The sequence below is a fragment of the Mesoplodon mirus genome (genome assembly GCF_964341445.2).
Source record: "Mesoplodon mirus genome assembly, chromosome: 15".
NCBI lineage: Eukaryota > Metazoa > Chordata > Mammalia > Artiodactyla > Ziphiidae > Mesoplodon > Mesoplodon mirus.
The window spans coordinates 44,902,436-44,928,744 of NC_138991.1; the positions used below are offsets into that span (position 1 = coordinate 44,902,436).

Consider the following 26,309-nt stretch of genomic DNA (forward strand, 5'->3'; position numbering starts at 1 on the left):
GCAGAGGAAAGTGTGGCTCTTGAGCCTGCGGCCATCAAGCCCCCCTGCCGCCTCCGCCTCCTGAGAGGCTGGCCTGACTGACAGGAAGTGCAAGCAGGGTGCGCTGGTGGGGGGTGAAGGCGAAGGCGTCCTGGGTGGCCGGGGGCAGGAGACTCCTCCATCAGCCCTTCTTCCACACCCACTGTTAACTTGCCGTCATGCCTGCAGAATGAAAAATAAAACCTCTGCTCGGCTAGAGACCATCTGCAGTCTCCGTTCTCATCCTCATTCCCGCCTCTCCCACCAGCACCCCTTCCCAAACGACCAGTCCTTTTCCACCTCTGTGCCTTTGCTGGTGCCCTTCCGTCTGCCTGGAATGCCTGTCCTCTTCTGACAGTTTCTTCCGGATCCTTTAATATCCCACCCAAATGGCCCGTCCTCTCTCTCTTCCCCTGCGTAGTCTTTTTGTTTGCCAGCTCTGTGCGTTTTGGAAGCAGAGCCCTGAGCACATTGTAGCCGATTTCTCTGTAGCCATCCAGCTGGAGAGCGTACCCTGAGCACTTAACTCATTCACTCCCTTAGTCCTTACTCCCAGGTTAGTCTAGACACGTTGTAGAATTATCCCCGCCTTGTAGATGAGAAGCCTGAGGCTCAGAGGTTCACAGCTTGCTCGTGGTAGAGCCGCAGTTCACGCCCAGGCCCGTGTGAAGCCTAATCACCCTGTCCGAGGCTCCCTGGCCTCTCTCTCAGACACAGCCCTTTGCAGGGGTGGGAACCCTGTCTTGTCCTTCTTTATGTGTTCTAGGCCCATCACACAATAAATGCTGTGAAATTGAGTGAAAGGCCCCAAGCAGCCTCCTGACATTTTCAACACCGGTGACTCCGTCTGACACTTGAGCCCCCGAGCTCTGTTTTTCTGAGGTTGTGGTGATGATAACAGTAATGATAAAGCAGTAGCAAGCACTGTCCTGAGCACTCTGTGAGGAAGATGCTATTCTTGTCCCCATTTCATAGCTGAGCAGCCTGAGGAACAGGGCTGTGGGGTCAGTCAGCCACGCTGATCCAGCCAGTAAGTGGCAGAGGCAGGTTCTCACCAGATAAACTGTCTCCAGAGCCCATACTTTTCCCCAGTTCCATCGCCCTGGGTGTGGGCTGCAGCACCCTCCTCTGTCCTTCTGGGTGCTGCCCTGAATGCTGTCCTCCCATCTCTGGTTAGGCCTCTCTGCCGGTACCCAAGGCAGTCACCTCCTTAGAATGTCCCATGGGCTTGCTTATAGTTTCGGTTTCCCAGACTATCTGAATAACTCCCCAGCCCTGACCAACCCAGCCCCATTCAAGGGGTGTGTGTGTGTGTGTGTGTGTGTGTGTGTGTGTGTGTGTGTGTGTGTGGGTGGGGTGAAGGGGGTAACACTCTGAATTTACATAACTTCCGCTTGGCTTGCTAGTAGGACTGTCCCTTTGTCTGTGACCCTCTAAGAGGAAGTCTGTCCTGGGGCTCATTTGTTGCTTTTCTTCCTCCCCGGGTTGATCACAGTTCAGGGTACCACTCTGCTAGGAGGCCGGATGAGATGTTTCATTGGGAATGTGAGACACACGGGCTGTTGGTTCTACGTCACAGCCGCTCTGGCTTTTCCTTTACAAGGAACAGTGCTTTCTGATAGAAATGTGAAATTCAGGCCCAACCATGTGGCCTAGTGTGGAAGGAAGGCCACTTGCTGGGTCCGAGGCCACTTAGATCACTTGAGCCCTCTGAGCTTCCGTTTCCTTTTCCTTAAAATGGTGATAATAACTTGGAAAATTCACACGATGATTAAGTAAAATAGCCTCTGAACGGACCTAACACAGTGCCTGGCCCATCCCAGGTACTTACTAAAGATTCCGTCCTTCCCTTCTTCCTTTTTGGATCTTCAGGACATCTAAATTAAGGCACTTTTCATGCTAAGGTGGAGCCCTTCCTGGATCATTGACACAGAAGGACTGCGTGGTTCCTTTGTGTAGAAATGCTGACCATAGTGCATGCCACATGTTTTTGTGTGTGTAAAATGCCTAAAATTTTGTGTGTTTGAGAGCATGAGCAGTGATCTGGCCGGTTGTATCTCTCCTCCCTTTTGTTCCTGGAAAGAAAACCCTGCACCCAGGGGTCAGTGGCCGACATCAGTGGGACCGCGATTCCTCCAGGGCGGTTGCAGGTAACCGAGGTGGCAGCTCAAATGGAGTGACAGGCCACATTCACCTGCGTGAGTCTGCCGACCAGTCTCGCTCGAGCCCCTTCTGCTTTGACCTCAGCTGCCTTGTGCTCTAGAACAATATCCTTAAAAATAGCAAGTATGAGGGACTTACTTCCCTGGTGGTCCAGTGGTTAAGTCTCCACGCTCCCACTGCAGGGAGCCCGGGTTTGATCCCTGGCTGGGAACTAAGATCCTTCGAGCTGCGTAGCACAGCCAAAAAAAAAGAGGCAAGTATGAGCTGAAGGGATTTTAATAAAAATAGAAATTCTGAGTCTGGAAAAAACTCTAGAACTATGGGAAATACATAAAGATCAGTGAAACAAGTTCCAAGTGGTCCCTTGGATCATGAAGCTCAGACTGCACTGTGCCCCATCCTTTACCTGCTTTTTCTCCTGCCTCTCTCCCCCAGCCCCACGAGGCTGACATTCTCATCAGCCCTGGTTTGCGGGTGAGTCAGTGGAGGCTGAGGGAGGTCGACCAACTTGCCCAGGTTCCCACACCAGCTCAGGCAGAAGAGTCCAGATTCTTAACCACTGCGCAGGCTCGCTCTCTCTCACGCAAGGTTTTCCAAAGGAAAGATGCAAATGGCATGGCCTGAGGAAAGGGAAACGTTGCGGCCATCAGTGTGTTGGGTGAATGACCAGGGCTTACCTCTCTGACGGATACAGAAACAAGTGCAGTTGGGATTCAGGGCAGAGAAATCAGCTGTGCTCAGGGACAGGCAGAGCTGCAGACCCTGTGGCCCCAAGCCTCTTCAGGCGCCATCTGGATGAGTCACAGCAGCCTCCTGCTCAGCCCAGCCTTAGATGCTGGAGCTCACCCCTTGCCATGTGTTGGGACTCGCCCTCCCCCCACTGGGTCGCATGCTCCTAGTTGGTCGTGGGGCTCACAGTTCCCAGTGTAGTCGCAGGGAGCAGCCTGGTCCTCCTGTGTCACCCTCAGCCTCCCCCAGCCAGCAGCCTGCCTGCCTCGGCGCCTTCCTGAGCCCCATGCTCAGAACCAGAGCAGGGGAGAGTTCCCATGGGACCCAGGACCCAGGTCACCCTAACCGTGGGCCAGTTGTGGGGCTTTCCTACCTGGCAGGAAGGGACCAACCATCTTGAGTTCAGCTCCTGTTTGTCATGCCCTTGCACGGTGCTAGGTGCCAGTGATGCCATTAAGAGCAACTGCTATGTTAGTTGAGAGTCAGACAGCCTGGGTCACATCCTACCTCCGACACTTCACAGCTCCGTCGCTTTGAGCAAGTCACTTAACTTTTCTGTGCCTCAGCTTCCGCGTCTGGACAGTGCAGCTTACAGGGGCCTGCCAGCCTCAGATCATGAGATCTGATGGGTTAATTTATGTAACGCTCACAACACAGTGCCTGGCCCACGGCTCCACGCCAGCCTCTGTACAGACGTTATCTCGGGTGTCGCTGACACTAACCCGTGAGAGAGAGAACATCATCATCTCATTTCACTGAGTGGGGAACAGAGAGCTACAGCAAGTCATCACCCCAGAGTTACAGAGCTGAGGTTGAAACCCACACGTGCCTGACCCAGGAGCCCGTTTATCCCCACTCTCCTCCGAGCATCCTTCCATCCTGGCTGTCAGCAGAGGGCGCAGCTGTGCCATCAGGAGAAGGCTCTGATGGGGGATGCAGGTGAGAACAGCTACTCCCTGGGCATGAGGAGCAGAAAGCTGATGGCTGAGGGCGTTTTCCTTTGTTGCCTTAGAGTCCACGAGTGTACTAGTAACGTTTTTCCTCTTCCACTTAGCTTACTTTGAGGGCTGTTCTGTGTATCTTTTCTTGGCTAATTAGCCCCTTAAGGAAGTTATAAAAGTGGGAAAGAATCACACTGGGCTCTTGCCTGAGAGCGAGTCCGTCGGCCTCCATAAATGCTGCATTGTGTCACCCCTCAGGCGGGCTGGCCCTTGCCCTGGGTCACCTGCTGTTCTCAGTCACATGGGCATCTTTGAATTAGGGGCCGTATGTCATCAAAGGTTTAGGGCTTGGGCTTCGAGGCTGGACTGCCCAGTATATCCCAGCTCCTCACTTGCTAAGGGATGGGAGTTTGGGCAGATCCCTTGGCTCCACACGTTCTCAGGTGTGAAACGGGGATGGTAGCCCACCTCCTAAGGCTGTGATGAGGACTAACCCATATAACCTGCCAGGAGAGCTTAGATCAGCATCAGGGACCCGGCAGGCGTCCGAGGAGTGGTGGTGGTTTTATTGTTGGGAGAGGAAGTCGCTCTGTGAGCACCAGCTTAGGGGTGAGAGGGGGGCTGAGGGGCTTGGGAGTGGCTCAAGGTAGAGGACAGAGAGGAAGACCAGGTGGCGAGTGGCTTGGCGGCCAGTGTTCTGCCCACGTGCTGGGGGTGCTGGCCACAGGGAGAGCCCAGCCCTGGGCCCCGGAGCCTTGAAGTAGTTCTCACCCATTCAGATGGCCCAGGAGTCCCCTCGTTCCCAGGTCTTCCCTCTTGGGAGGGAGAGGCCGGGGGAGGCACCGGGAGCGAAGCACAAAGCTTTGGAAGCAGGAAGGGAGGACCTGGCAGGCACAGAGGGAGCCAGGGGCAGGGAGGCTGTGCCAGGCGCGGGCTTCATGTTTCTTCTCATGAAAAATCGAGAACTGGGGGATTTTCTCTCACTGGCGGGATTGGAGGGGAATCAGCTGGTGCCCGAGCCCTGCCAAGGGTGCCCGCACACCTGCTGACCTTTGGCCCCAGGCCAGCCCTCCCGGAGGGTTCTGATTGGTCTGACTCTGAGGGTCAAGTCTCTGATATCAGGCCCCTGAGATGCTTTACTGCTTGTGAACTTCACTTGCAAACCATGTGCTATGTCCCCCACCTATAGAGAATCCCGTGCCCGAGTTGGGGTGATTGGGCTTGATCTGCTCAGACGTCAGTCTGTGCTGCCCTGATGTGGGTGTTCCACACACCTTCACAGCAAGGCCCTCAGTGGCACAGCTCCTGCTTAGGAGGCACTGGGTTGCAGAGACCAGCTTTACTGCCACTGCTCCTTGCCCTGGTACCCGAGGATTCTGCACCTTGGTGTGCTGGTGGACGCTGGTGGACGCTGGTGGAGAAGCTGCTGATAGCCCTGCTGTAACAATGACTACAAATACAGTGACTTAACACAACACAAACTCGTTATTTTATCATTCTGAAGGTTGGAAGTCTGTCATTGGACTAAAATCGAGGTTTCGGCAGGGCTGTGCTCCTTCTGGAGGCTCCAGGAACGAACCCATTTCCTGGCCTTTTCCAGTTTCTAGACTCGGCTTGCATTCCTTGGCTCGTGGTCCCTTCCATCTTCAAAGCCAGCAGCGTAGCATCTTCCAGTCTCTCACACTGATCCTCCTGCCCTCCCTCTTACAAGGACTCTGTGATGTTATACTGGTCCCGGCCAGACATTCCAGGATAATCTCAAAATCCTTGACCACCAGCACCACGACAAAAAGCCTTAACTTAAATCATGCCCTCAAGTCCCTTTTGCCACGGCAGGTAACATATTCATAGGTTCCAGGGGTGAAAGCGTGGACATCCTTGAGGGGCTGCTGTTCTGCTTCCCGGCTGTCAGTATCACAGGACACCACCTCTTCCGTATCAGAGACCAGGCACCTGCCTGAGTCACTTAGCCCCTGTCACAGGCTACTGGGGGTTTGGGCAAGTTAACGCGTCTGTACCTCAGTTTCTTCATCTGTTTGCCTCCTAGGGTTGTCAGGATCAAAGGAGTTAGCGCACGTAGTGTCGAGATGCCTTTCCTTTTCCTGTACCTCTCGTGTTACAGCCATAGGCGTGAGCTTGTTATTTTCCCCACATGGTGCTTCCATAGGTTGAGTACCGGTGCCTTGTGATTGTCTGAAGGCAGGCGCTCGCCTGCAGAGTGTGGTGACTTGTCGTCCGTGTCCTGCCCCTTAGTCCTGGTCATCGTTAATATTATTCACAGAAGCTGGGTCTATAAAGAGTTCTGTGTGGATCTCTTACTGTTGGCAGTTTTGCCTCCTTTTGAGTTATTTCTTGGAGTAAATTCCTAACCTTGGCAATCATGGAGTTAAAGGCCTCTCGAAATGCTCTGGAAAGGTCATAGAACTTGTTCACACTGCTGCCATACCTTAGTGGCAACAGGTATTGGCTTAAAAGGGAGACAATTGTATTCATCCTTTCAGCAATACCGCCCGTGTGCCTGCTGTGTGCCAGGCACCGTTCAGGGGAGCGGGGGGGGGGCGGTGATGGGAAAAGACGAGCGCGTTTCCTGTAGTCATGGAGCTTGTCTGAAGCAGAGGCTGCTGTTTATTTAACAGGCCCCTCATTATTCCTTTCGTTTGCATTTCTTTGTTCACTAATAATATGTTTTTTGTTTTTTTGGTTTTTTTTTTGTTTTTTTTTTCTTTTTGCGGTATGCGGGCCTCTCACTATTGTGGCCTCTCCCGTTGCGGAGCACAGGCTCCGGATGCGCAGGCCCAGCGGCCATGGCTCACGGGCCCAGCCGCTCCGCGGCATATGGGATCCTCCCAGACCGGGGCACGAACCCGTATCCCCTGCATCGGCAGGCGGACTCTCAACCACTGCGCCACCAGGGAGGCCCTGTTTTTTGTTTTTAAAGCAATTTTATGGAGTCAGTATTCAGCTCTCGTGCCCCAAGGCGTGCCGTGTTAAATGTTCCAAGCTCGATGCCCTGTGCGGCCTTCCTCGGGGCCTCTGGGTCTGCTGAAGCTGCCTCCCCCAGGGCCGCACTGATTTGTCATCATGGAACCGTGTGCCTGTGTTCCCAGGGACCGACGTCATGGTGCGCTGCCTGAGGCTGCTGAAGGAGTTTAAGCGGAAGGTCGAAGACCAGGACGACGACGAGGACGAGGAGGCCATCTCCAAGGCCGTGCCACCGGTGGACATTGTGTACGAACGGGACATGCTCACACAGACCTACGAACTCAGTAAGTCCCGTTCTCCTACCTGCATATACACAGGGTTCCTGAGCTTTGAGTCGAGGTGTGTTTTGGTCACATGTTGAAAGAGGGCCCTGCTGCCGAGAATGTCACGCAGCGGGAAGCTCCCTGGTCCCCTTGAGGGTTTAGGCTTTGGGGTCAGATTTGAGTTTGAGTCCTTGCTCTGCCCCTTGTCGCCAGCTGAAGACTTTAGCAAGGTCTCCGAGCCTCAGTTCCCTCATCTGTAAAATGGGGATATCTCCCCTAGCATGTAAGAGGACTGAATAAGTAGGATTAAAACATCTGGTGTAGCGCCTGGTACGTAGAAAGCACTAAAAAAATTACCTATTATTACTACTCAAAGATTTGAGAGTCACCTACCAACTTCTCAGATTGGTCTGGAATCATTGCAGCCTGGGGATTGTTGTGATGAAGGGGGAAGAAACATGTTTCTGTCCATTCCTCACCCTTCCCCTAAATCCCCTAAAATCTATGTAAGACAGCAGTGACCCAGTGCCATAGATGGTGTGGCCGCAGGTCCCTGTGGAGCGGAGGATGTCTAGAGTAGAAGGGGAGGGGCTGCAGGAGATCTGGTTCAGCCAGCAGGTACGAAAGCACCTGGCAAATCAGCACAGCCTTTAGGGAAGGCTGTTTGGCTGTTTCCATCAACTCTTCAACATCTCTCAGGATCTGTTCCTCAGAACACAGTTTGAGAAATGCTGTCCTTAACCCTTTCATCCCTGCTTTTAGCATGTTACTAGTTTAACGCAGGAACACATTCTAGTCACGTCTTTCCATTCTGCTGTTTATTTTTATGCGTGGACAATACAGCAAAACTGCCTTTATCTAGGTTGGTTTTACCTGGCGGCCTCCAGTGTATGCCGCATCAGGAAATAAAGGGGAAGCTCTTTCTGAACGGTCCAAGAGTGTTGCCCTGAAGTCTGCCCTGTAGTATTTTGCTGGAGGGGCTCCCGCCCACCGCCACCCCCTGAGTAGTCGAGTACATTTGAAAGGGCTCATTGCAGGAAGATACAGTAATAGCAGGGCAGGAGCTGACACACCAGACAGAGCAAGTAATAGAGCACAGTTGCCTTTCGGTCATTTATTACAGGGCCAAATAGCATGATTTCCTTCTGTGGCCCCTGCTGGCCGGCACCTGTTACGGGACAAGGCAATAATCGGTGTCGGGAGTGCCTCTGAGTCTACCGAGAAGGATGGGCAGATGTTCTTCCTTAAAAATCCCTCCGGTGCTTTTTAAAAGGCTCAGTTTAATTTAGCTGAGAAAGTTCATTCATGTGAAAGCACACTCTTCCTGCTGCAGGATAAAACAGCGTCCCTGGAGCTCGGTGGATCGGGCGTCGATTGCTTGACATACAGCTTTGACGTGGAAGAGTCAGATAGTGAGCGCTTAAAAATGAGCAATGAGTCAAGTGTTCAGAGTCTTGGGAGGGGAGGGTGGGAGGAGGCAGGTGTCTTACTCTGTCTGTCGGTTTCCCCTCATTGAAATGTCTGGGAATGGACCTGACTTGTGCAGAACGGCTCCGTGGTGGAGGCTGGGGTTCAAGCGTATTGTTTCACACAGTTGAGCGTCGTGGCACGAAAGGCATTTCCCAAGCTGAAATCCGAGTGGCTATGAACGTGGGAAAGCTGGAAGCCAGAATGCTGTGCCGTCTCCTTCAGAGATTCAAAGTGGTCAAGGTAACAGCGTGAGTTCGTTGTCTTCAGATGTGCACACAGCGTGGTTCTGAAGGGAGCCCAGGGCGGCCCTCCGTCTCGGTCAAGGAGGCAGATGGCTGCCAGGGAGGGCGGCAGTGCTGAACACAGCCCACAGGTGTGCCCCACCCCACCCCCACTGTGGATTTTGTTGGTTTTCGCTTTTTGAAAATTGAATGAATTATCAGCATTGAAAAGTCAGCAGGAGATGCTGCAGCCCAGGGAGCAGGTCCCCCACTCCTGTGTGGGATGTCAGCTGAGGTGGCGCTTCCAACGGCACCCAGAGACAAAGCGGGCACCCCCCAGGCCTCAGTCCCAGCCCGGCCCTCCCTCTCATTTACGTTCCTTGCCTGGGTCCTGGGGACACCGAGTTGGCCAACTGTGTCTGGTGTCCCCTTTCGGGACCCAGACCTGCTATCTCAGCCTGTTATGCTTCGCTCCCTTCTTGCCAACTTTTTGGCCATTTTGCTGGAAAGCAGTGTTAACAGTTGAGCTAATGATTGTGCAGCACTTAGCACTGTCCTTGGCGTGTGGTTGGTACATGAAAGGTGTTACTCCTTCTGCCATTAAGGGCAGAAAATCCCTTTCCCCTGTTGTAGAAGACAAAGGGGAGTAACTGAGTGACAGCTTCACCGCCACTCCCCACGGCAGTGGCCGAATGGAGCTGGGGACCTCAAGGCCCTGACTCCGAGTCTGTGACAACAGTTAAGAACCGTCCAATTCTGCTTATTGACCGTCTCTCGTAGGCCTCGTCCTGTGCCGGGCCCTGGGGGTTTGACGAAGGCCAAGTTAGGGCCCTGCCCAGCGGGGAGCTCACAGTCTCCTAGAGCAGACACACAGTCAGGATTGCTTCCCGTGGAAGCAGAACCTGAGGGATGGCGAGACAGGAGGACCCACAAGGGGCTGAGCTGGGGCCCAGGCGTGAGGTGGAGGAGACGTGGGGGAACGTGGGAATGACAAGGAAATAGACACCGCAGAAGCCCGGTCACCCGAACACCTGGGTGTCCCGCCGTCCTCTGCAGTGTCTTAGACACATCTCGTCCCCTCCAGGGCTTCATGGAGGACGAAGGACGGCAGCGGACCACCAAGTACATCTCCTGCGTGTTTGCGGAGGAGAGCGACCTGAGCCGGCAGTACGAGAGGGAGAAGGCACGGAATGAGCTGCTGACCACTGTGAGCCTGGCCTCGGTGCAGGAGGAGTCCCTGCTGCCCGAGGGCGAGGACGCTTTCCTCTCCGAGTCGGACAGCGAGGAGGAGGCCCGCGGCAGCAGGAGGAGAGGCAGAGGATCGCAGCGGGACTCGAGGTCCTTCTCGAACGGCAGTCTCAGGACTCGGCCTCACCACTCCACCCCGAAGGGTAGGGGCGTGCTCGGGGTGGGGGGTAGGGGGCGTGGGCAGGGGGTTGCGCACCCTCAGTCTGAGCCGCTGCCTATCCCGCCTGGCTCTGGGGACGTTCAGTCCAGCAGACACCTGAGGATGACCTTGGTGCTGCCCTAACTAGAGACCTGTTGGTGTCACGTGCATCACATAATCATAAGCTTAGGAGATGCTTGTGTGGTCTGTCTCCAGGCTGCTGGCAAGTCATTTCTCCTTGGCAGATGTTTTGTTTGTTTTGCTTTTATTTGGTTGTGCCGGGGCTCCGTTTAGTTGTGGCATGCATGTGGGATCTAGTTCACTGACCAGGGATTGAACCTGGGCCCCCTGCATTGGGAGCGCAGAGTCTTACCCACTGCCCCAGCAGGGAAGTCCCCTTGGCAAATGTTTTGTTTGTTATGTTTTGACTATTAAAGGGATGGAATTCCCTAAACGTCCTCTATCCCTTTCCCTCCAACAATCTTTGTAAGAAGCCCTTGGGGGTTTAGTTTAGTTATGGAATACTTTTCTTAAAACACGTAGAGGGTGGTGCTGATGACAGATGTGCACGTCGGGGTCGGGGTCGGGGTCGGGAGGGTGCGGCTCGCTGCTTGCTTGTCCACTTCCCTCATCTTAAACTGACCACATGGACTCCTTTGGCCTGGGGGGCTCTGGTCCGGCAGCTGAGCAGAAGTGCCCCTTTCACTTTCCCCCTGCTGTGGCCGCGGTTCATCCGTTCTATGCCTGTCCTCCACTGCAGGGGGGTGGAAAGTCATCAGCCTTCACCCATTGAAGAAGCATCCGTCTTCCTCCCTGGGAGCTGCTGAGAGAGGCTGCCGGAGCTCTTTCAGGGGGGACAACCTCCTGGACAGCAGCAGCACCTCAGACCCCAGCGTGTCCTTGGGCTCCCACTGCATGGAGAGTCACAGCGGCGACATAGCCGTGATCGAAGAGGTCAGGCTTGAAAACCCAAAGGTGAGTGCCCACGGGGGAGGGCATTTCCTCTAGGAAGGAGCCTCTGGCAGGTGGACGTCAGCCTCGGCTTTTCTGTGCTTAAGAATCACAACAACGACAACAAAATCAATAATCGTAAAAGTGCCACACGCTCAGGCAGTGTAGGTGGGGGGGCCTCTATGGTAGGAACGCAATGCTCGTTGACACACCACCTTTGCGCAGCCCACCTTAGCAGAAATCACCTGCATATCATTTACAGGGTTTTAAAATTTCCAACAACGTACTCTTTCTACTTCAGTTTATTTTGAAGGAAAAATGTGTATGGCTACTTTAAATCAGTGGTTCTCACTCTGGGCCGATTTTGCCCCCCGGGGGACATTTGGCAGTGCCTGGAGACGTTTTTCGTTGTCACATCGGGGAGAGGGCGCTAATGGCATCTCGTAGGCAGAGGCCAGGGATGCTCTTAAATGTCCTAGACTATGCAGAGTGAACCACAGCAGAGTTATCCAGCCCGAAGTGTCAGCAGTGCCGAGGTTGAAAAACCCTGCTTTGGATGAAAAGCCAATATCATTCGCCCTAAAAAGAAGGTGATCGTAAAATAGATCTGATGAAAACAAAACTTTCTCAGTCCATTCTGGTCAGATAGTGTTGTACTTCACAGTGTTAAAGACAGTAGAATCAAACCAATACTTTTTCCTCAGTGTAATTAGAAGGATTAAAAGGCAGTTGACACAGGAATGCCTTTGTCATTATGTGATTCAGTGCTGTCCTTGGTGGCTGGAAGGTGCCTCAGATATGGCCAGTGGTGCCTCAGTTGCCCAGCACAGAGCAGACTGGGCATCAGGGTGGCCTTTGATGCTGTTGCTGTTTGGTTCGGGCTTCACAGCGACCCTGTAAGATGAAAGCCAGCTCTGGTCAGGAGGAGGCGAGCAGAGCCTCTGGGGACTGAGGGACTTGCCTGCTCAGTGAATGACAAAATGGAGAGTGGAACCCGTGGGTGTGGAGTTCCCACCCTGCCCTGCTTCTCCATTTCCGGTGTGGAAGCCTGAGCTTGGGTTCTCTCCCTACAGCAGGAGTGATGGAGCACGGGTTGGGGGAGATTTTCTGTGGAATTTTCTAGAACCTTCTAGCTGTATCCTATCAGTGGATGCCATGACTCTATCAAGTCATGATTGGTCTTGTCTCCACCTGAAGCACCTGCTGGCAGGTGGATCCCACCAAGTTCCCAAAGGTTTTCCCTGCCATCCTGGCCCTGCCACCCGCTTTGCACCTCCTCATGAGGTCCACGTGTCCCCAGCAGCACACTCCCTCCAGGCCTTGCCAGTCCTGCTGCTAGCTTCCTAGCTCAGCTCTTTCTCTTCCTCTTAGAAATCTGTCCCCAGAGTAATAGCAGAACCTTGTCCTTCTTTTTGCCCACTTGCTGAGAAGAGGGGCGTGAACTGTGCTGTCTGGAGGTCCCTTGGTGAAGCGTGTGATCACTTTGCAGCAGCGCCGTGGAAAGCAGGCAGATTTTCTCGCTTGGTTCTCCTCCAAAATGTTTGCTTTGAAACGCAAGAGAGAACCAAAGTCTTTCTGCCACTCTTGGGCCCCTTCTTGGATCTGTGACTCTTTCGCCCCTCGAGCCCCGCCCCCTTCAGGAAAGAACCGAGCCTCTTCCACAGCACCGGTGCCTGCAGGGAAGTGATGGGACCCCGGCCCAAGGCGCCTCCTCAAGCGTGTTCTCATTCTCTGGAAGCGCTTCTCCAAGCGAGGAGGGCATCCAGCAAAACAGGCCATGGGACCGCCAAGTGGCACTGAATTATGCTGAGTGATTGGCCAGGAGTGCGTGAGGGTTGTGATTTCCTTTCCCTTCAGGGTGCACATTTGGGCTTCAGCATCTTTGATCCAAAGGCAGATGGAGCAAGTTCAGATTCTAAGTTCCTGGAAGCTAAAAGGAACCACGAAGAGAGCAGTGGGCGTGGCAGCAGGGGTGGGGGAGGGCACCCGTCCGCTCTCCTCCCCGTCATTCACTCGCCACTCATCCTGATCCACTCGGAAGCCTGCCTCTGCATCTCCCTTATGTTCCCAGAGAGGCTGCCCGTGGCTTCCCTGAGGCGGAGGCAGAAGCCCGTCCTGGCGCACGTTCACGCCCTGGGACCCGGTTTCCTCTTCCGTAAAATGGGGACCATAATAATGAGGTGGTTGAGAGTTCTGGATGAAGAAGCCCCACAGAGTGTCGGCGGGGGGTCGGCCCTCAGTCTGTCCATTTCCTCCCTTCCACTGCGAAAGAACCAAGTAAAGATTGAGTGAATGCAGTCCCCTTCCCCGGGAAGGGCTGGAGTAGATGCCTCTGCTTTCTGTTCTCAAACCAGCTGATCTTTATAAAGTTCTGGGATCCTCTGCTGGCAGATGTCTGTGCTGTTACAAAGCACTGAAATAGTGGGGTTGTGGGATCCTATGGGGGCAGTAATCCTCTTGACTGTTTTTCTTGAAATATGGCGTAGAAATTCCGTAAGGAGGGAAAGCGTACCGGCAAGAGTGGTGTCTGGCCCCCAAACCTTGCTGAGCCCATAGTTTTCTCATGCTTTTGGTCCCTGTTCTAGGAGAGTAGCAGTTCCCAGAAGACTGGGAAGCACGGCCCAGGCCAAGACAAACCCCATGAGACTTACCGACTGCTGAAACGCAGGAATCTGATCATAGAGGCTGTCACCAACCTCCGCTTAATCGAGAGCTTATTCACGTAAGGAGTAGTCTGTCTGTCTGTCTTGCATTAATAGTAAATCCCACATCAATCAGTCATCACCATCCACAGAAATGACTTAGAGGCATTTGCATCTCTCTTCTGCTGCATAGATTCTCACAGGAGCCCTTTGTGGTAGAGAGGATTTGCAGTCTGTTTGTGTGATTTGAAAAGTGTAGACATTGAGGAATATCCATAGACTTGACAGGGAGAGAATGATGGAGCAGGAAACAGAGGTCACGGGGAAAGTGCATTTGCCTTGTTCCTTCCTTAGGAATTTGGTGCTCAGGAAGGGGTGAGAGGAAACGGAGGCAGGGAATAGCATGAGCTTAGAAACATTGTTATTTGTTCTCCAGGGAGCCTTTTGTTCAAACAAAATCTTTTATGAAAACAAAAACAAAAGGGACTGTGAATGGATAAAGAAGATGTGGCACATATATACAATGGAATATTACTCAGCCATAAAAAGAAACGAAATTGAGCTATTTGTAGTGAGGTGGATGGACCTAGAGTCTGTCGTACGGAGTGAAGTAAGTCAGAAAGAGAAAAACAAATACCGTATGCTAACGCATATACATGGAATCAAAAAAAATGGTTCTGAAGAACCTAGGGGCAGGGCAGGAATAAAGAGGAAGACATAGAAAATAGACTTGAGGACATGGAGTGGGAGGGCGAAGCTGGAGCAAAGTGAGAGTAGCATCAACTTATATACACTACCGAATGTAAAATAGATGGCTGGTGGGAAGCAGCAGCATAGCACAGGGAGATCGGCTCGGTGCTTTGCGATGACCTAGAGGGGTGGGAGGGAGGCTCAAGAGGGAGGGGATATGAGGACGTGTGTGCATGTGGCTGATTCGCTTTGCTGTGCAACAGAAACTTTAACACGGTATTGTGAAGCAGTTATACTCCAATGAAGATCTATTTAAAAAAGGGTGGGGGGGACACACATGTGGAGCTTCTGTGTCCAGGGTGCAGTGGAGGCTCTGCTCCCTGGTTTGGTCCTTCTAACCCACTGTTACCACCACGTCCTGGGAGGCATCCTTGAGCTTCTGGGCAGCCAAGGTCAAAGCCACTCGCTCAGAAGGAGCCTTACCCTTGAGTCAAGGATGTGAGTTCTCTAACTAGGGGATGGGGAGACCGCCTGTGGATACTGCTGCCTGGGTCTCCTCTTCTGTGCAGGTGAGATGGAGCTAGGTGCTCCTAATATCCCTTCTGGACCTGCCATTCTATGAGTAGTGATATGGAAACATCACCATAGTGACTCAGTAACATCTAGAGAGAAGATACGTGAGGAGAGGAGTCAAAAGAGCTTCAGATCTGAGAGTGTCAACAGTGGTAAACTGGAACATTCCTTAGCTGGATGTTGAATTAGCATGGAGACTCAGTGAAGACAGATTTCCATGACGGAGCTCAGTTGTCTTAAATCATGTAATCTCTTTAGTTCCTGGTGAAAGGCTCAGAACGTGAAGCTGCTGTGATTGGTGGCTTGTCTTTAGCTAACTCATTTATCACAGAGAGATGATCTTTGCTATCTTAAGTCATCCTTTCAGTGGTGAAACACCCTTTAATTCTCCCCTACTTTCTGCTGGATCCCATTAGGCAGGTGTCGGTTGCCTGGGCTTAGAAAGGCCTTCCACGTTGAAACTGGGAATATTAACGGCTTATTTTGTGATGCTGCAGGATTCAGAAGATGATCATGGATCAGGAGAAGCAAGAAGGTGTGTCCACCAAGTGCTGCAAGAAGTCCATCGTTCGCTTGGTGCGGAACCTGTCCGAGGAAGGCCTCCTGAGGCTGTATCGGACGACAGTCATCCAAGACGGCATCAAGAAGAAGGTAATCACACAGACCACCGCGCGTGCTGGGTGTTCTCTTACCCGGCTTCCCACATCCTTGTCCCTCGCTTGTTCCTTTGTTGCCGATAGTTCGGAATTTCCCATTATGCCTCCTCCCTGGGGCAACGGATTATCTCCACTTCCTGTGGAAGCTGGAAACAGAAAAGAGGAATAACCTGCTTGGATTGTAGAGCAGCCTGTGCAGCCCAAGGCAGGTGTCCTGCCCCACAGCCAGCCTCGAAGGAGAGGATGGAAATGGAGGCATATCCAGGTTCAGCTAACTAGCACTGGGAGAAGTTAAGCAGCATTTAGAAGGTGGAAAATTTAGGGCTTCCCTGGTGGCGCAGTGGTTAAGAATCCGCCTGCCAATGCAGGGGACATGGGTTCGAGCCCTGGTCCGGGAATATCCCACGTGCCGTGGAGCAGCTAAGCCCTTGCGCCACATCTACTGAGCTGCGTACCACAGCTACTGACGCCCATGCGCCCAGAGCCTGTGCTCTGCAACAAGAGAAGCCACCGCAATGAGGAGCCCGCGCACTGCAACAAAGAGTAGCCCTCGCTCGCCACAACTAGAGAAAGCTCGAGCACAGCAACGAAGACCCAATGCATCCAAAAATAAATTAATTAAGTAATTTATTTAAAAAAAAAAAAGGTGGAAAGTTTAGACTAAGCAGCAAGAACATTAGCCACAGAAATCTGCAGAAACATATCCCGGAGGAAATGATGTCAGCAACTCAATTAGCATGTGTTGCCGGGTCCTCCAGTGAGGACAGTGGATCTCTTCTTTCCCAATTTATCTGTTTCTGTAAAGTTTAAAGTTTGGGGCCATTCCCATAGCAACTGCAGCTCAGTGGCTTTGCACATATTCTAAGGCATAAATTTTTCAGGGTCAGAGTCACTTGAGATACCCGGCTGGGCGTTGGAACCAAAGGGAATGCTGCTGCGGAATAGGCATTTGTAATTTCCTGCCCTTTTTTCTGACAGTGTTTTAAATCTCTGCCTTAAGAAAGCTCTGCTTTGATGTTTTGTTTTCTTAATAAGGTGGCAAGGTCATTTCTGGTCTTTTTTACTTTGAAATTTGAGAAACATAGAGCAGTACCAGAAAATGACTTTAAAAACTGTGTTTCTACCATTCCAAGTTGGGCAGCTCATCGGTTTTTATATCTGCTGTGAGTCCCCTTGACATCGCCCCTCTCCCTTCCGCAGGCTGCCTGCCTCTCGTCCCCCTGAGCATGGCAGGAGGTCCTGGTGCTGACCTCTCTCACTGGGGGACAACAGCCCAGCCGGTCAGCAGCAATGCCTCTGATTTCTGTTGGTCTTCACAGAGCAGGTCTTTCCGATGTGCAGCCTCCTCAGGCAGTAACTGAGAGCCGGGACATGAAATCTCCCCCAGCCTAGGAGTGGAGAGAGACTGTGTTTATATAGACATATGGACATCTGCCATGTCCCCCATGCCTATCTGGTCGCATATCCATCGGTGGTACCAGAGCGAGTGGGCAAGAGGTGGGGATGAGGAGTGAGTGTCCCAGGTGAACACTGATGATCAATCAGTGTCCCAGTACTGGGGGCCTCTTGCCAGGGGGTTACCACTGTAGTAGCCCATTTGCCAGGTGGAAAGGCCGCCGTACTGTACATCTGCCTCCAGAGTAAGCTTCGGTTTCTCGGCAGCACCTTCTCTGGCACCCAGAGCATGTGCTGCTGGCTGGCTCCCGCCGACCTGCTGGAGCCACGCTGGCTGGAGTTGCTGCGTCCGGCACCCGCCTTTTGCCGTTGCTCCTGTGTCCTGCCCTGTCCATCGGACTTTTGGGAAGTCGGCCCGGCCATTTGGCTGTGGAAAGTGGCGAACTAGGAATGCTTTGTATTTGCACCTGGCTTATAGATTCTCTGAGGTGTTGCCTAACTGTATCTCATTTGAACCTCACAAAACCACGAAAACGGTTGGCAGGGCAGCAGGGAAGGGTCTCCATTTCCCAAGTGAGGAGCAGAAGAGATGGAGCCACGTGTGGCCTTTGGAGTCCCTGTCCAGGCATGGCCACCTGTCCCCTGTGACCCACCCTCTTCAGGCCGTTTTGGTCATGAAGCCTGCTGGCCAGAGTTACTTGTTTAGAAAACCTTACCTTGCTGTCTCCTGGGGCCCAGGCCTCACACTCCCATCTACTGCTCAGCCCCACTGAGTTATGGCCATTTGTCAGTCTAGTTATCACTCGAGAAACGATAGCCGCCTTACTGTTAAGCCTCAGTACCTTGGAAAAGCTAAAACAACAAAGGCAGCCCTGAATCCTCTGTCACTCTGTTTAGAGGCACAGCTGGCAGGTGTCCCCCAATGACACTCTCAGCAAGAGGAGGTTAATGAAAGCCGCTTACCTCTTCCAGATGGAAGCCCTCAGGATTCCCGAGCAACTGTGGGAAATGCTCAGCTAGCAGGATGGGGCGTCGGGAGCAGCCCCCCAGGTAGCAGCCGGGACCAGTGGGCCGTGACAGCCCAGCTGGGGGGCTGCAAGGCGGACGGCTTGATTTCCAGGGCAGAATTCCTAACCAGTCAGAGCGGCACATGACGGATGGCGGAGCTTTCTGGCTTGGGCACTTGAGGGATCTTGATGGCAGAAACTGTAAGGGCATACTGTTTAGCATTTCACTTCCCGTTTCATAACTGCCTTTTAGAAATGTCAGTGACAGCAGGTATAACCAGGGTTCCACCAGGGAACCGAGTTGTGGAACTAAGTCTCCCCTGGCACCTCCCCAGCCCTTTGGGACCCCCTGACCTCTCTCCGCAGGTGGATCTGGTGGTGCACCCGTCCATGGACCAGAACGACCCTCTCGTGAGAAGTGCCATCGAGCAGGTTCGTTTCCGGATGTCCAATTCAAGCACAGCCAACAGGCAAGTGGCAGCTCCCATGGGAATTCACAGTGACGCTGCCTGGGTTTATGTTCCAACCTGAAGCAGTTTCCACAAAAGCCCTTTTATTCATACTTTGTGAGATCAGTGAAGTCACTGGTTTGGGGTTTATGGTTCATGATCCCCTAGCCTCAAAAAGGATCAATTTCTGGATTCTTTAAGAGGAAAAAAATCCTAACATTCTTCTTTTTTTAATTTTTATTTTATATTGGGGCATAGTTGATTAACAATATTGCTACTTTCAGGTGTACAGTAAAGTGATTCAGTTATACATATATATGTATATCTATATCTATATATATCTATATTAAGTTATACACGTATCTATTCTTTTTCAAATTCTTTTCCCATTTGGGTTGTTACAGAATAATGAGTGGAGTTCCCCTCTGCTAACATTCTTAATTCTATGCTCTCTGATAGAGTGTGAACAGAGTGCTCCAAGTCATAGGCCCTATGACATGTGAGACTTGCATAGTTTATTATAATATAGCTCAGAATGATTCTGGTTGCCTTTCTGAGGTCTTCTCTCATTTTGTTCATAAACCACCTAATGGAGTGGCAGAAAGCTCGGTGGGAGAACATTCTTGGTTGGGTTTAAATTAGAGGTGGCGCCTGGGCTCGCAGATGTTGGTTTGTGTGGCCTGCCATGCCTTGGCCACAGGGGCTTTGAATCCGTTACCAACTAATTTCATGTCAAATTCCTGATTTCTGGCATTGGTGAAAGTGTCAGAGGTCCCAGCACATTGGGCAGCCCTTCTCGTGAGGTAGCAGCTGCCCCGTAGGTGGGGGTCCACTGTCCAGGTCAGCCCCAAATGTCCAGTGCCCTGACACATTTTATCCGTTTACATCACCTGTTTGGCCCCTACAGGCAGTTGATTTGAAACCCCAGGGCCAAATTCTTGAGGACAGACCCTGTCCTTTCTCAGTCTTTGGTTTTCTAACATCTTATATTTGAACTTCAGGGTTAAAGCGCCCCAGCCTCCAGCGCCTCAAGGGGAAGCTGAAGAAGAAAGTCAAGGAAAAGGGGACCCAAAAGGATCAGGAGACTCTCAGCTGAATGCTTCCTCTAAAGTAGAAAGTGGACGGGTGAAAAAGACTGATGAGAAAATGGGCATAACCCAGCTGAAAAACTATCACCCTGTTGTAGGTAAAAAGCAGCTTCTTGTCAGGGTCTGTTTGTGTTTCGTTTGGTCTTCTGAGTCACTTGGTGTTGGCACATCCGAGCCCTGGGCTGTAGGCAGAGAGTCAGGTCTGAATCAACAGCTGGGGTCGTGGGGGGCTGGTCACGTGCTGGCATCAGTTTTCCTGTGTAAAATGGGGGTGATTCTTGCCCGGAGTACCTCACAAGGCTGTTATGAGGCCCAGGTGAAATTATGCCAGGTCCCAACCTGAGGAATTGTTCACGAAGATTAACTCTTTCTGCTGCATACCCTTGGGCTGGAACATTCTGTAAACCACAGAAACTCTCTGCCTTTCCTGAGCCCACAAGCCTCTGGTAGTTACAGCCACTGATGGGTTTGAGCATTCATCTAATTTTCTGGGATGCAGATCTCGAACAGGGCTGTCTCCCCTCACCCCACACCCAGCTGGTCTGACGTCAGCTTGTGCTGGGCCGGTGCCCACGGCCGGGCCTTCGCAGTTGGGGTGTAGTTGTAGTTGCTGGTCACAGCATGCAGCTGGAGGAGGAGGGCAATGGTGACGGCTCACAGACTTCTGTCAGGCAGAAACGTCCTGGTGGGGGACCCGGCAACCTGGGGATTCTGAGCAGGAGAGGTCATTTGTGTGACTTCCCTTGCTGAGGGCTCCAGGCACACGGACTTAGCCCAGACTCTTAAGGTGTCACAGTTAGAAAGTACAGATGGAGGGAGAAACCTGTGCTCGAGGCAGCGCAGCGGAGCAGCATGTGCGCCTGAGTGGACAAGAGGCAGCCGAGAGCTCCTCGCGTGGTCAAGGCCTGACGGCAGAGGAGGGGCCCTCCAGTCCCTGTTCCTCACCACCCTGTTCCTATGCCTCCCTTGGCTCTCACCTGTCTCCTTTCACTGGGGAAAGTCAAGGAGCACTTTGTGTCAAAGAAATAAGCTATTTAGAAGAACCTAGATTCTGAGATGTTTTGCACAGTCCCCATCAGCCTCAGGTCCTCTTGCTGGGGTCTGTCGTGGTGGCCCCCTGCCCTGTTACACTCTGGCTCACTTCCTGCGCATGCCTCCTTCCTGGCTGCACCCCGTTGCTCGGGCTGGCCCTTCCTCGAATGTGCCAAGCACACCCCCGTCTCAGGCTTCTTGCATTCGCCCTGGGGGGCATGTCGCCCAGGTACCTGCATTGCCCGCTCCCTCACCAACTCGAGGACGTCCCTTAAGGCCTCTCCCCAGTGAGACCTTCCAGGCCTCTGTAGAATTACAGCCCTCCTCTGCCTCCCTTGCTTTATTTTCTGCATCGCTCTTTCCATCCGATGTACTGTCTTAGGTAGTTTGTTACTGTCTGCCCTTTCCCGCTAGAAAGTAAGTCCCGTGAGGGTGAAAACATTTGTCGTCTCCCTGGCCCCTGGGATACAGTGGCACGCAATAGTTTTTGAATGAATTGAACTTAATTGAATCTGGGATTTTCAAGCATCACCCTCCTTTCTTGCCCCAGTTCCTGGACTTGGGCGTTCTCTAGGGTTTCTGCCCAAAATGCCTCGCCTGCGGGTGATCCACATGTTTCTGTGGTACCTGATCTATGGGCACCCTGCCAGCGACACGGTGGAGAAGCCGGGCTTCAGCAGCGAAAGGAGGACGGGAGCCCCATCCTCCTCCGGGAGCAACTTGGAGGCCTCCTCCGATGCCCCACCCAAGGACACCCAAGATGGAGCCACCCGGGAGGGTGAAGTGGAGCTCTCCACAGAGACCGGTGAGATGCTCTGGGCAGGCAAGCCACAATGGGGTCCAGAGGGGAGTCATGGTGGTTCCTTGTCCTTATGATCTGAACTGGCTGAGTCCCCATTATTGCCCTGATCAAAACAAAGACATAATCCAAACTGCTGAGCCTCCAGGCTTCCTGCCTGACAAGGAGGGTGTTGCCCTAGTTTGTGGTTAGAGGGAACCAAGACCTACTGGGAGGCGATACCAGCATCATGACCGGGACCCTGTCTCAGGACTGACCCCTGTTTTCTCCCAGTGTATGTGGATGAAGCCTCGTGGACGCGCTACATCCCTCCCGTCCCAGTCCACAAGGACTTTGGCTTCGGCTGGGCTCTGGTCAGCGACATTCTTCTCTGCCTGCCCCTCTCCATCTTCACCCAGATTGTGCAAGTCAGCTACAAGGTACCGATGACTCCCAGGCTTTCTCAGGGGCTGGTCCCTCAGCTCCATACCAGAGGGCCTACACTCACCTGGTCAAGGGAAAATACTTGCAATTGCCTGGCTGGCTGGCTGGGTGGGTGGCTCGATAGATAGATAGGTAGGTAGATAGATAGATAGGCTAGATAGATCGATAGAGTGGCTCGCTAAATAGATAGATAGAGTGGTTCAGATAGATAGATAGATAGAGAAAGAGAAAGAAAGAAAAAGAGAGAATAGATTGGGTGGATGGATAGATGGTGAGTCAAGGGAAATATTTCAAAGACTTGTTCTTCTAGATCAGTCAAAAGACAGACAATTATGGTATAGCAATAAAATATATTTTTACAAATTTGGTAAATACAGAAAAAGGAAAAAATAGAAATTACCATAGAAATGCTATAACTTCATCACTCAGAGGTATCCGTGCTAGTGTTTTTGGCGCATTTTCTTCTAGTCTTTTTCTTCCTATGCCATGTTTGTATGTAATGCATGTGTATATATGTGAGGTCTTCCTTTTTTAAAAAAACTGAATTGAGACCATACTGTATTTACTCTTTTATCATCTGTTCTTTCCACTGAACAATGTATTGTATTTTCCACATCGTTGCTTTAACTTGATATTAAGTAAATCTGCAGTATTCCTTCTTATGCACGTACCCTAGTGTATTTAACCAATACTCTATTTTTGGACATTTAAGCTCCAGTTTCTTGGTGGTGTTAAGTGACATGTTGATGAATACTTTTTGTTAGACGTATTTGTGGGCAGCTCCAAAATTGTCGTCTTAGGTTAAGGATAGAAGTAGAATCACTGGCTTTAAAGGCCATAAGCATCCTTCATCCGTTTTTAATTTTTTTTAATATGAATAAATATATTCCCCTATTGTCCCCCAGAAATGTTTTAGCACTTTGCATGCCCACCAGCAGTGAGTGAGGCCACCTGTTTACTGTACCCAGCAGTGTGGTAGATGGGTTGGAGGGGAGGGGCGTCAGGACTGAGAAATGTGGGAGGTTTGGAGCGACAGGCAAGAGGGGGCTCTGTCCCCATGGGATGGATGGCCAGATTCAGCGAGACCACAGCCTGGAAAGTAGTGGTGTTTTTTTCACAATTCTTGCAATTCACCCTGTCCTTGAGGGTGAGCTGAACCTGAAATTCACCTCTCAGGTGGACAACCTCGAGGAGTTTCTGAACGACCCTCTGAAGAAGCACACGCTGATCCGCTTTCTCCCCAGGCCCATCCGGCAACAGCTTCTGTACAAGAGGTGAGGTCCCTGCAGCCGACTCAGGGCGGCCGAGGGTCCTGGTAGGCCCATTGGAGTTAGGCTTCTGAGTAATCGTTGACCAGGAAGAGGAAAGGTTTCTGCCTGCCAGGTTGTAGCAACCCAAGGTCATTAATTCAGCCACCTGTGCCTTCTACATAAAGCACAGAGGCAAATGCAGTGTGGGCTGGGACATTTTAGTACTTGCTTTCAAGGTTCTTTTAAAGTAAAATCTGCTGATAAAGACTGCAAGTAATGAGGTGGGTCTTCCCTTTTGTTACTTTTACTTTCGAACTCAAGGCCCCCAAGTAGGATCAATGCCCCGTTGCCCTGGTTGGTGTTGGGATGGGAGTTCTGGGTCTCAGCACAGTTCAGGCCCGAGGCCCGTCCTCAAGGTCCCACTGGTCGAAGAGAGAAGAAGCAAGTCACATCCCTCACCCCCATGCAGACCCCCTGATGACAGCTAAGAACCCACCACCCACCTCTGTTTTCCAGACGTTACATTTTTTCGGTGGTGGAGAACCTCCAGAAGCTGTGCTACATGGGGCTGCTCCAGTTCGGGCCCACAGAGAAGTTTCAGGATAAAGATCAGGTAACAGCCTCCAGGCCCAGATGAAGGTGGTCCTGACTGCTAAGCGCAGTGTCCAGACACCTCACCCGGTGCTGAGGCTGAGGCTCTCCCCTCACCCCATCCGGTGTCTCCCTCGTAGGTCTTTATCTTCTTGAAGAAGAACGTGGTCATCGTGGACACCACCACCTGTGACCCCCATTACAACCTGGCCCACAGCAGCCGGCCCTTCGAGAGGCGTCTCTACGTCCTGAACTCAATGCAGGACGTGGAGAACTATTGGTTCGATCTGCAGTGCGTCTGCCTCAACACCCCACTAGGTACCATCCATCTTTACTGGACTCGCTGTTTTCCCTCCTTTCTGTGCGATAGTGGGAGTTAGAGCTAGAAGAGACTAGAAGCCGCCTGCTGGTTTTCCGACTGTCCCCTGGAGGCCTGGAGTGTCCTGGAAGCTCCCTTAGAAAGGACAGTGGTGGGCCTTACCTGGGAGGGCCACTAGCCCTCCACCCCATTGAGCCCACACAGCTTCGCTTTTGTCTTTATTCATTTGCTCCTTCTGTAGGTGTTTATTGAACACCTTGTGTGTGTCTTTTCCTGCACCCGATCACACAGCAACAGGACTTATGCTGTCTTGGCGAAGACACTGAGATCCAGAGTGTGATAAGAGCTGGGGAGGAAACACACCGGGTGATGAATCGAGGGTGTTTAACTGGGCTGGTGAGGAGCAGCCTTTCTGAGGAGGAGACTTTGAACTGAGTTCTAAAGGATAAGGCCGAGCCAGCCGTGACCAGAGCTGAGGAGGAGCATCCCAGGCAGGTGCAACGGCCCTGAGTGTTGATGGAGAAACAGAAGAGGCCGGTGTGCGTGGGAGGGGAGTGGTAGCTGATGAGATGGAGAAGCAGGCAGGAAGCAGACTCTGGGGCCTTGCAGGACACAGGAAGAGTTCAGGTTGGTTCTAAGAGCAGCGAGAAGCCATTGGAGGTTGTAAGCCAAGATCTCAGGTCTTTCAGAGTTGCCCTGGCTGCTGTGTGGAGAACAGACTGAGAGGCACCAGAGTAGAAGCAGGGAGACCAGCTAGGCGCTGTGATTGAGGTCCAGGAGAGGTCCGCTGGTGATAGTGAAGGCCAGAGGACAGGTTGGGAGGTCTTTAGGAGGAGGAACTGACCAGACTGTCCAGTGGGTCAGATGACTTGGGCTTTGAGCTAAGCCTTGGCTTGTTTTTTCTTCTCTCTCTGGAACATCCCGACCTATGTTCACCTTGCAGATGGCCACTCCTACTTCAAGCATTCTCTCTCCGAGAAAGCCTTTCCAGCATCTTTACTGTCATCTGATGTCATTCTGGGAATTCCTTGAGTACAGGAAATTTGGCTTGTATGCCCAGCGTGTCTCAAAGTGCCTGGTACATAGGTGACATCCCGTAACTGTTTGTGGAATGAATGGAGGGTTTGTAGAAGGTGTTAGAACCTCCAGTCTTGTGCTCTTTCCTCTAAGCCAGTTTTCGTCAGTTCTGTTCTTCCCGCCTGTCCCAGGAGGAAAAGGATGCCACATTCCATCTGCACCTGGGAGAGGACTCCCTCTCTTTCTTCTGTCACAGAGCTGGAAGATCAAGGTTACACTTTGATTTTTGCAAAGCAGGAGCCACGTGTTTATTGGGTAGAACTGTTTAATGCCAATAGGCTAATGAGCACTTGTATAGATACTTTAATGAGTTCAGACAAATTTTAGAAACAGTGTTTTGTAGAATCCTCTGGCATCAGCAGTGAGCTAGGCTTTTACCAGGGCAGATTTTAAAGTGCCCTAATTCCCCTGCATTTTATACCTAGATAAAAATTTGCGAACCAGTATGTTATTTGCACCAAAGTTTTTCAGGCTTGACAACTGGTGAATTTCCATCCCTTCCCATGTTCGTGAACCGAAATGTGGGGGGCTTATTGAGTCCGTTAATCAGGCATTGATTGTCCTTTCATTCAACGACATTTGAGGGGGTTCTTCCCCATCAATAATAAGACGTGAGCATCCTTTAAAGTGGGGCTCCCAGAGCATGAGTGCACACAGGCAGCACCTGGGGAACCCGTTGAAATGCGGATTACTGGGCGCGGTCCAGGGATTTGGATTTAGCAGCCCTGGGGAGGGCCTGAATCTGCGTCTCCCACAGGCAGCTTGGTGGTGCAAGGCGAAGCATCGCCTGAAGTCCTCTTAAGTTCAAGGTCCATTGAAATGCATGACCTTGGGTAAGCTCTTTGTAACCTCCTGAGCCTCAGTTTGTTCATTTCTAATCTGGGAACACCACCACTGCCTTGTGGGGCTGAGGTGAAGCTTGAACCAAACATCTCACGTAAAGCTCCAGCTGGGAGGTGCAGGGCGTGGGCTCTCCCCGCCGCCCCTCGCCACCTCCCAGGCCAAAGTCTCCCGCTGACCATGTTACGAGAGGCTCTTCGGTAGTCTGCAAATTATCATAGCCTTCCCTGGCCTGACGCAAGCAACAGTTTTAGTCGTATTTTATATTTCCTTGCAAGAGATGCTTTGTTGTGGAATCACTGAATGTAATTTCCCAACGAAATTAATGCACCTCTGGGGCACTCAGGATACGT

The 26,309-nt window shown here is 52.0% G+C and overlaps 1 protein-coding gene across 1 annotated transcript in view; it reads left to right on the plus strand.

Moving 5' to 3' along the window:
- Positions 1–26,309, plus strand: part of GTF3C1 (general transcription factor IIIC subunit 1) — a 72,379-nt gene that overhangs the window by 19,335 nt on the left and 26,735 nt on the right. Inside the window, exons 7-19 of the mRNA XM_082645480.1 lie at positions 6,959–7,117; positions 8,691–8,806; positions 9,872–10,178; positions 10,935–11,149; positions 13,711–13,847; positions 15,528–15,681; positions 18,455–18,558; positions 19,539–19,723; positions 21,208–21,462; positions 21,730–21,875; positions 23,056–23,153; positions 23,646–23,742; positions 23,861–24,038. Coding sequence (XP_082501606.1) covers positions 6,959–7,117; positions 8,691–8,806; positions 9,872–10,178; positions 10,935–11,149; positions 13,711–13,847; positions 15,528–15,681; positions 18,455–18,558; positions 19,539–19,723; positions 21,208–21,462; positions 21,730–21,875; positions 23,056–23,153; positions 23,646–23,742; positions 23,861–24,038 — 2,151 coding nt within the window. The remainder of the gene's footprint in view (positions 1–6,958; positions 7,118–8,690; positions 8,807–9,871; positions 10,179–10,934; positions 11,150–13,710; positions 13,848–15,527; positions 15,682–18,454; positions 18,559–19,538; positions 19,724–21,207; positions 21,463–21,729; positions 21,876–23,055; positions 23,154–23,645; positions 23,743–23,860; positions 24,039–26,309) is intronic.